This window comes from Oncorhynchus mykiss, chromosome 27, assembly GCF_013265735.2.
Source record: "Oncorhynchus mykiss isolate Arlee chromosome 27, USDA_OmykA_1.1, whole genome shotgun sequence".
Lineage (NCBI taxonomy): Eukaryota > Metazoa > Chordata > Actinopteri > Salmoniformes > Salmonidae > Oncorhynchus > Oncorhynchus mykiss.
The window spans coordinates 43138522-43149219 of NC_048591.1; the positions used below are offsets into that span (position 1 = coordinate 43138522).

A 10698-nucleotide genomic window follows, 5' to 3' on the forward strand; every position below is an offset into this window, starting at 1 on the left:
ACTGGGGATTTCTCCAGCTTGGGTTTTCTCCAACTGGGGATTTCTCCAGCTTGGGATTTCTCCAACTGGGATTTCTCCAACTGGGATTTCTCCAACTGGGGATTTCTCCAGCTTGGTATTTCTCCAACTGGGTATTTCTGGAATACCGAGGACTTTGGGAAAGTTCCGGAAATGTTGCAGTTGGAAATCCTCCAACTTGAATTTCTGAAACACTTGGGAACTATGCTTGGTTGGCCAAAAACCCTGACCTCTGACCCCTCAGCCCCCACGGTGGTGAAGGACGTGCCCCCCCATGCTAGGCTGATGCAGGAGGAGATCTTCGGCCCTCTGTTGCCCATAGTGACCGTCAGCGACATAGATGACGCCATCCACTTCATCAACGAGAGAGAGAAGCCCCTGGCGCTCTACGTCTTCTCCTCCATCAAGAAGGTCTGGAGGGAGCTAGTGAGCAAGCTATGGAGTAAGGCTGAATCCCAAATCAATCCCTGGGACCTTACGCTCATCTGGAGATGTTATATAAATGAATTAGTAAGGAGACATGGTAAAACCTCACACGGTGGAGAGATTGAGAGATTGACTGAGATCTCCACAAGTGGGTTTAGGGGTTGATTTGGGATTGGGCCACATTTAGGTGAGCTCTTGGTGAAATGTGATTATACTGTAAGAAGGTGAGCTGTTACTGCGGCAACAACATTTGTACTTATATTGGTATGTACAGTATGTATTTACATATGGGGGGGCTGATAAAAGACATCCCTCTCTCCGTCTCTGTCCATAAGGTGATAAAGCGAATGCTGGCTGAGACTACCAGTGGCGGGGTGACAGTCAACGACGTTATGATGCACTACACCCTCAACTCTCTGCCCTTCGGGGGTGTAGGTAAGAAGTGTTCTATGATACTTTACACGCACGCCAAGTCTTTGGGATGTTGCCTAGCCAGACCTAAGTTGGCAAGCTAGCCGGTATTGGGTCGATGCTGGTTAACTGATGGCAGCTGATATGATAGCATGCCACTGCCGGCCTAACCACAGCTTGCCACTACAATAGTCATGCCTACGGCAGTCCAATGGTGGCTTGCCTGCGGTAGACAGACAGACTGAGTCTAAATTCACCCTTTGCCCCAATGCCCTCACTAACTTGGTGCCTATGGTAACAGAACCTCATTCCAACACTACCACACATTTGTCCAGGACCAACACCTGCTAGTCAAGCCTTGGCAAAACTTCTACTGTAAGTAACTTACTGACTTTACCTGCATATCGGCCACAGAGGTCAGAGAAAATTTGCAAGCAACAAACGTAGTGCGTCCTCGGGACTGATTTTGCGGGTAGCCTGAGTCGGAGGGTAGCCTGAGTCGGAGGGCAGCGCATCCTTGGGACTGAGTCGGAGGGTAGCCTGAGTCGGAGGGTAGCCTGAGTCGGAGGGTAGCCTTAGTCGGAGGGCAGCGCATCCTTGGGACTGAGTTGGAGGGTAGCGGATCCTTAGGACTGAGTTGGAGGGTAGCGCAAGTCGGAAGGGAAGCGTGAGTCGGAGGGTAGCGTGAGTCGGAGGGTAGCCTGAGTTGGAGAGTAGCACGTCCTTGGGACTGAGTCGGGGGGTAGCCTGAGTTGGAGAGTAGCACGTCCTTGGGACTGAGTCGGAGGGTAGCTTGAGTTGGAGAGTAGCACGTCCTTGGGACTGAGTCGGAGGGTAGCCTGAGCCGGAGGGTAGCACGTCCTTGGGACTGAGTCGGAGGGTAGCCTGACCCGGAGAGTAGCACGTCCTTGGGACTTAGCCGGGGGGTAGCTTGAGTTGGAGAGTAGCACGTCCTTGGGACTGAGTCGGAGAAATACTGCTAGAGCGTCATGCAGCTAACGTCTAATCCTTAACAACAAGTCACATGAACCCCTGACCCCCCACCCCCCTCATTTGACCCTAGCCCTGTGACCTCTGAACCCCACAGGTCAGAGTGGAACAGGCAGGTATCATGGGAAACACACCTTTGACCAGTTAAGCCACCATCGGGCGTGTCTGGTCAAGTCCCTGGGCATGGAGGAGGTCAACATGGTGTGGTATCCACCCCAGAACCACCAGAAGGCTCACAGGGTCAGGCTGGCCATGAGGACCCCACTGGTCGACTTCTCTAGGAAAACCTACATCTGGGCCGTGACGGCCACCGTCTTTGCTTTCGGTCTCTTGGTCACCTTGACAGCCATCCTGCTAATTGCTGGTGGCCTGAACTGCATCTGTTGGAGGGTCTGGCAAATCTGGCGCTAGCCAGTCAGTACCTGTATTGGCCGACGTACACTAACGTTCAAAAGTTTGGGGTCACTTAGAAATGTCCTTGTCTTTGAAAGAAAAGCACATTTTACGTCCATTAAAATAACATCAAATTGATCAGAAATGCAATGTAGACATTAATGTTAATGTTGTAAATTACTATTGTAGCTGGAAACGGCTGATTTTTAATGGAATATCTACATAGGCGTACAGAGGACCATGATCAGCAACAATCACTTCTGTGTTCCAATGGCACGTTGTGTTAGCTAATCCAAATTTATCATTTTAAAAGGCTAATGTATTATTAGAAAACCCTTTTGTAATTATGTTAGCACAGCTGAAAACTGTTGTCCTGATTAAAGAAGCAATAAAACTGGCCTTCTTTAGACTAGTTGAGTATCTGGAGCATCAACATTTGTGGGTTCAATTACAGGCTCAAAATGGCCAGAAACAAAGACCTTTCTTCTAAGAAATGAAGGCTATTCTATGCGAGAATTTGCCAAGAAACTGAAGATCTCGTACAACGCTGTGTACTACTCCCTTCACAGAACAGCGTACACTCTCTAACCAGAATAGAAAGAGGAGTGTGAGGCCCCGGTGCACAACTGAGATTCAGGTGGGAAAAAGAACACAGACACTGGACAGAGGAACTCTGCCTAGAAGGCCAGCATCTTCCTCTGTCCAGTGTCTGTGTTATTTTGCCCATTTTAATCTTTTATTTTTATTGGCCAATCTGAGATATGGCTTTTTCTTTGCAACTCTGCCTAGAAGGACAGCATCCCGGAGTCGCCTCTTCACTGTTGACGTTGAGACTGGTGTTTTGCAGGGTACTATTTAATGAAGCTGCCAGTTGAGGACTTGTGAGGCATCTATTTCTCACACTAGACACTAATGTACTTGTCCTCTTGCTCAGTTGTGCACCGGGGCCTCCCACTCTTTCTATTCTGGTTAGAGCCAATTTGCTCTGTTCTGTGAAGGGAGTAGTACACAGCGTTGTACGAGATCTTCCGTTTCTTGGCAATTTCTCAAATGGAATAGCCTTCATTTCTCAGAACAAGAATAGACTGACGAGTTTCAGAAGAAAGGTCTTTGTTTCTGGCCATTTTGAGTCTATAATCGAACCCACAAATGTTGATGCTCCAGATACTCAACTAGTCTAAAGAAGACCCGTTTTATTGCTTCTTTAATCAGTACAACAGTTTTCCGCTGTGCTAACATAATTACAAAAGGGTTTTCTAATGGTCAATTAGCCTTTTAAAATGATAAACTTGGATTAGCTAACACAACGTGCCATTGGAACACAGGAGTGATGGTTGCTGATAATGGGCCTCTGTACTCCTCTGTAGATACTCCATTAAAAATCAGCCGTTTCCAGCTACAATAGTCATTTACAACATTAACAATGTCTACACTGTATTTCTGATCAATTTGATATTATTTTAATGGACAAAAACTGTGCTTTTCTTTCAAAAACAGGACATTACCAAGTGACCCCAAACTGTTGAACGTTAGTGTACATTTAACAAAAGACATGTCCCTGTGTCTGGTTTCCTTGGCTTTAGAATATTATCTATTGTCTTTGTGTGTCTGTCTCTGTGACTAAACACCTTGTTGGTGCCAAACTCTTGACTGCTGTTTGTGGTTTTGGCTTTCCACCCCCCAATCCTCTGTAATGACGATGAGCCACGGACTTTAATCTTCCATTTTAATCTATCATTTAATTCTAGTCAGACAGCCAATTTGTCATTCAGCTTTGATTGTTTACCTCTTGTTAAAGCACTGATCAAGATCTAGAATGACCAAAACTGCTTTCACATATAAAGTCACATAGAAGAGGTTTGCTGGAATGGAAAGCAACATACACTAACTAACATTGTGCATCGCTGATTTTCGACTAAAATTCCAATAACTGAGATTTCTGAGATTTCTGGAAGGCCTGAGAAACGCTGCATGAACGTCATAACGTTTAATGTTTCTAACCCTTACTGCCCCCCCCCCCCCCCCACAGGTCAGAGTGGAACAGGCAGGTATCATGGGAAACACAGCTTTGACCAGTTCAGCCACCATCGGGCGTGTCTGGTCAAGTCCCTGGGCATGGAGCGGGTCAACATGCCGCGGTATCCACCCCAGAACCATCAGAAGGCTCGCAGGGTCAGGCTGGCCATGAGGACCCCACTGGTCGACTTCTCCAAGGGCACCTACATCTGGGCCGTCACGGCGTCCATTGTGGCTCTGGGACTCCTGGTCGCCCTGACTGTGATTCTAATACTAGCGGCCGGCGTCAGCTGTACCTGTTGGTGATTGATGGATAGACACAGGGGGGGTTTGTGGGGGTTAGTGAGGGTTAGTGGGGTCCGTGGGGGTTCGTGGAGGTTAGTGGGGGTTCGTGGAGGTTAGTGGGGGTTAGTGAGGGTTCGTGGAGGTTAGTGGGGGTTAGTGGGGTTCGTGGGGGTTAGTGGGGTTCGTGGGGGTTAGTGGGGTCCGTGGGGGTTAGTGGGGTTACGGTTGCATTTTTGGAATCGTTCACAAAAATTCCCTGTTTTTTCCAGAAATCCTGTTTAGAAGATTTCTGATTTCCTGCTTCTTCATTTATGATTACGGGAATCTTCCTTACCGGGGTTTCTCAAGAAAACCTGAGAATCTTGGGAAAGAGTCGAGACACAGTGAACTGTTGTATTAATACATAAAGGTCAAGGCATTATGTGAATATTATTAGTTTGTTTGTCCATGTCTTCCTTTTCTATTATGTCGGTTGTATGAATTTGTATCTAATGACTGTTTTTCCATTTTATTTTTTAAATGATATTATAAAATATTATTTATGAAGTTCTCTCACTTAACTACAGTTCAAAAGAGGAAGTAGACTAATCCATTTACAACCATGTCTTTAGTAGGTCTGATGTTCAGCTCACATAACCCTTTGATGAATATGTCCCAGTGTTACAGAGATGTTGTTTCCTCTTTCCTTTTAAAGTGGATGGTGGTACTAGAGGAGGGGGGGGGGGGGTGTAGCTGTCAGCGTTGTTTTTATTCTCCTGCTGCACTTGGTAGCCCTGCCTGGTCTGTACAATAATGTCAATTCGATCTTTATTGTCCATTTCTGGACGTGCCTTTTGTGTCTCTCCTGCAACAGTTGCACACACCCCAGGTTCCATCCCAAATTACATACTATTCCCGATATGGTGCACTACTCTTGAACAGGGCCTATAGGGCTCTATCTTTTATTAGCATCACTAAATAGTATATATTTAAGCAATACGGCCCAAGGGGGTGTGGTATATGGCTAATATACCACAGCTAACGTCTGTTCTTAGGCACGACGCAACGCAGAGTGCCTGCATACATCTATTAGCCGTGGTATATTAGCCATATACCACAAATCCTGAGGTGTCTTATTGCACTTATAAACTGGTTACCAGCATACACAGAACAGTAAACAAGTAGTTTTGCGTCATACCTGTGGTATATTTAAGCAATAAGGCACGAGGGGGTGTGGTATATGGCCAATATACCACGGCTAAGGGCTGTTCTTAGGCAAAACCGCAACGCACCGCACCGCAATGTGCCTTATTGCTGTTATAAACTGGTTACCAACGTAATTAAAGCAGTAAAAATACATGTTTTTTCATACCCGTGGTATATGGTCTGATATACCACGGCTGTCTGCCAATCAGCATTCAGGGCTCGAACCACCCAGTTTATGTCTGATATACCACGGCTTTAAAATACCACGGTTTCAGCCAATCAGCATGCAGGACTCAAACTACCCTGTTTATAATACTAATTTAGGTCATTACCTAAGGTTCAGACTGTAGAACCTTAGGATTGGGTTTGTTTTTTACCCAGAGTTTATACACAGTACTGTGTTTAGGCTGTTACAAATTATTATATATTAAACACCAGGTGGCAGCAGAGAGCTGCTCTGATTTTACAAATCCGTTATCATAAATAACCACCCTGTTACATGCTCTTGGATGACTTTCTCTCCTCAGCCATCTAATAGCCTGGTGGTTAATGCTGGTGAATACAGCCAGGCATTATGGAGTAATTGTTCACTCACTGTTGTCAATAAAAAACAAATTGTGTTGTCAATTCTTTTTTAAACAATAGTGTTGTCAATAAAAAAATGATGGTGTAATCTGTAATGTCTCTATAAATCTAGTCTGGGTCTGGTCTGGTCTGGTTTAGTCTAGTGTGGTATAGTGTAGTCTGCTCTAGTGTGGTCTATTGTAGTCTGGTCTAATGTGATCTGGTCTAGTCTAGTGTGGTCTGGTCTGGTTTTATCTGGCCTAGTTTAGTCTGGGTCTAGTCTAGTGTAGTCTGCTCTAGTGTGGTCTAGTGTAGTCTAGTCATGTCTGGTCTATTCTGGTGTATTCCGGTATAGTGTAGTCTGGTTTGGTCTAGTGTAGTCTGGTCTGGTTTAGCTGGTACCATAGAGCTGCACATACCCAGTACTGTGGAACAGAGGGAGTCGAGGTGGGGAGGTCTGGTCTGGTTTAGCTGGTACCATAGAGCTGCACATACCCAGTACTGTGGAACAGAGGGAGTCGAGGTGGGGAGGTCTGGTCTGGTTTAGCTGGTACCATAGAGCTGCACATACCCAGTACTGTGGAACAGAGGGAGTCGAGGTGGGGAGGTCTGGTCTGGTTTAGCTGGTACCATAGAGCTGCACATACCCAGTACTGTGGAACAGAAGGAGTCGAGGTGGGGAGGTCTGGTCTGGTTTAGCTGGTACCATAGAGCTGCACATACCCAGTACTGTGGAACAGAGGGAGTCGAGGTGGGGAGGTCTGGTCTGGTTTAGCTGGTACCATAGAGCTGCACATACCCAGTACTGTGGAACAGAAGGAGTCGAGGTGGGGAGGTCTGGTCTGGTTTAGCTGGTACCATAGAGCTGCACATACCCAGTACTGTGGAACAGAGGGAGTCGAGGTGGGGAGGTCTGGTCTGGTTTAGCTGGTACCATAGAGCTGCACATACCCAGTACTGTGGAACAGAGGGAGTCGAGGTGGGGAGGTCTGGTCTGGTTTAGCTGGGACCATAGAGCTGCACATACCCAGTACTGTGGAACAGAAGGAGTCGAGGTGGGGAGGTCTGGTCTGGTTTAGCTGGTACCATAGAGCTGCACATACCCAGTACTGTGGAACAGAAGGAGTCGAGGTGGGGAGGTCTGGTCTGGTTTAGCTGGTACCATAGAGCTGCACATACCCAGTACTGTGGAACAGAGGGAGTCGAGGTGGGGAGGTCTGGTCTGGTTTAGCTGGTACCATAGAGCTGCACATACCCAGTACTGTGGAACAGAGGGAGTCGAGGTGGGGAGGTCTGGTCTGGTTTAGCTGGTACCATAGAGCTGCACATACCCAGTACTGTGGAACAGAAGTAGTCGAGGTGGGGAGGTCTAGGCCTCTGGGATTCTAGGGGGAGAAACACTGGACAGTATTTGGCATTTTTTGGTTGAGAAGACATTGTCATATACCCAGATTACAACCAAATGGGCTCTGTTAGAACCAGGTAAAGACATACTTATTATGAGAAGGGTATAAGTCAGATTGATCGTAGCAGATGTAAATGTGTTTGGTAGAGGGTGATTCAGCTATATTTACTATATTTATATCTGCGACATTCAGAACATTTCAATATGTTTAATTTGTATAGGTTTAGGCTGGGGGGACTCTTTGCTGTAGTCTTTAAACTTAATCCAGTCATTTCAGATCTACAGGAGTGTCTAGGGGTTGATTTGGAACATTGCCTAGCAGAGTGAGGTTCAGAGCAAGGGCACCTTGGGACCTAGCTCTCCCTCTCCCTCTCTCTCTCTCTCGCTCTCTCTCCCTCTCTAAAGTCAATACCTGACGTTTATGATCTTATCATATAACACATACTGCTATATATTCCTGAGACCCCTGCTATTTATGTTTCACCTCTCTAAAATAAAATGTGTTTTTGGACCGTGTCTCTAAAGGCCATTGCGTGCCGCTGTGTTAGGTCCCGTTGTACCTTTAACAGGACATTCTGGGCTTTTCAACGATGTCACGTGTGGGGGTGTCACCTTGATAGTTGTTTATTTTTGGTTCTTCAAATGGCTACCACCACAAATACCATCACAATTAGCACATTTTATGGTAAGTGTGTGTAATCGTGAGAGCTTGTTTATAAATGTCCTCTGTAGTGGACATCAGGATGTTATTAAATGTCCTCTGTAGTGGACAACAGGATGTTATTAAATGTCCTCTGTAGTGGACAACAGGATGTTATTACATGTCCTCTGTAGTGGACAACAGGATGTTATTACATGTCCTCTGTAGTGGACAACAGAATGTTATTAAATGTCCTCTGTAGTGGACAACAGGATGTTATTAAATGTCCTCTGTAGTGGACTACTTTAATTTATTATTTTTTAATTGGTAAGATTAGAAAACGTAGGCATGACATGCCAGCAACAGACGCTGACACTACACATCCAAGTATATCTGACCAAATTATGAAAGACAGGAATTGTAATTTTGAATTCCATAAAGTAAGTGTGGAAGAGGTGAAAAAAATATTATTGTCTATCAACATTGACAAGCCACTGGGGTCTGACAACTTGGGTGGAAAATGACTGAGGATGATAGCGGACGATATTACCACTCCTATTTGCCATATCTTCAATTTAAGCCTACTAGAAAGTGTGTGTCCTCAGGCCTGGAGGGAAGCAAAAGTCATTCCGCTACCTAAGGATAGTAAAGCCCCCTTTACTGGCTCAAGTAGCCAACCAATCATACTGTTACCAACCCCTTGTAAAGTTTTGTAAAAAAATTGTGTTTGACCAGATACATTGCTATTTTACAGTGAACAAATTGACAACTGGCATTCAGCACGCTTATAAGGAAGGAAATTCAACAAGCACAGCACTTACACAAATGACTGATGATTGGCTGAGAGAAATTGATGATAAAAAGATTGTGGGCACTGTTTTGTTAGACTTCAGTGCAGCTTTTGACAAAATCAATCATAGTCTGATGCTGGAAAAACATATGGGTTATGGCTTTAAATCCCCTGCTATATTGTGGATAAAGAGTTACCTGTCTAACAGGACACAGAGGGTGTTCTTTAATGGAAGCCTCCCCAACATAATCCAGGTAGAGTCAGGAATTCCCCAGGGCAGCTGTCTAGGCCCCTTACTTTTTTCAATCTTTACTAATGACATGCTTTGAGTAAAGCCAGTTTGTCTATGTATGCGGATGACTCAACACTATAAACGTCAGCTACTACAGCGACTGAAATGACTGCAACACTTGACAAAGAGCTGCAGTTAGTTACAGAATGGGTGGCAAGGAATAAGTCAGTCCTAAATAATTCAAAAGCAATGTATTTGGGAAAAATAATTCACTAAACCATAAACCTCAACTAAATTTTGTAATAAATAATGTGGAAATTGAGCAAGGTGAGGTGACTAAACAGCTTGGAGTAACCTTGGATTGTAAACTGTCATGGTCAAAACATATTGATACAACAGTAGCTAAGATGGGGAGGAGTCTGTCCATAATAAAGCGCTGCTCTACTTTCTTAACAACACTATCAACAAGGCAGGTCCTACAGGCCCTAGTTCCTACCTTCTTAACAACACTATCAACAAGGCAGGTACTACAGATTCTAGTTTTGTCGCACCTGGACTACTGTTCAATCTTGTGGTCAGGTGCCACAAAGAGGGACTTAGGAAATTGCAATTGGCTCAGAACCGGACAGATCGGCTGGCCCATATATGTACACAGAGAGCAAACATTAATCATATGCATGTCAATCTCTACCCCACAAGACATGCCACCAGAGGTCTCTTCACAGTCCCCAAGTCCAGAACAGACTACGGGAGGCACACAGTACTACATAGAGACATGACTAGATGGAACTCTATTCCACAGTACTACATAGAGCCGTGACTACATGGAACTCTATTCCACAGTACTACATAGAGCCATGACTACATGGAACTCTATTCCACAGTACTACATAGAGCCGTGACTACATGAAACTCTATTCCACAGTACTACATAGAGCCGTAACTACATGGAACTCTATTCCACAGTACTACATAGAGCCGTGACTACATGGAACTCTATTCCACAGTACTACATAGAGCCATGCCTACATGGAACTCTATTCCACAGTACTACATAGAGCCATGACTACATGGAACTCTATTCCACAGTACTACATAGAGCCATGCCTACATGGAACTCTATTCCACAGTACTACATAGAGCCATGCCTACATGGAACTCTATTCCACAGTACTACATAGAGCCATGACTACATGGAACTCTATTCCACAGTACTACATAGAGCCATGCCTACATGGAACTCTATTCCACATCAAGTAACCCATGCAAGCAGTACAATTTGATTTAAAAAAACAGATTAAATACACCTTATGGAACAGCGGGGACTGTGAAGCAACACAAAC

General features: G+C 45.1%; 1 protein-coding gene across 3 annotated transcripts in view; it reads left to right on the top strand.

Annotated features, from left to right (window-relative positions):
- LOC110508067 (aldehyde dehydrogenase family 3 member A2) overlaps positions 1-4587 on the top strand; it is a 31312-nt gene extending 26725 nt beyond the window's left edge. For 2 of the 3 annotated variants that reach the window (XM_036965655.1, XM_036965654.1), the window contains exons 9-11: positions 263-429; positions 780-879; positions 1943-2300. In XM_036965655.1, coding sequence (XP_036821550.1) covers positions 263-429; positions 780-879; positions 1943-2256 — 581 coding nt within the window. In that variant the 3' untranslated portion in view covers positions 2257-2300. Of the gene's footprint in view, positions 1-262; positions 430-779; positions 880-1942; positions 2301-4267 lie in introns of those variants that run through there. The other variant, XM_036965656.1, reaches the window with a different exon arrangement.
- The last annotated feature ends 6111 nt before the right edge of the window (positions 4588-10698 follow it).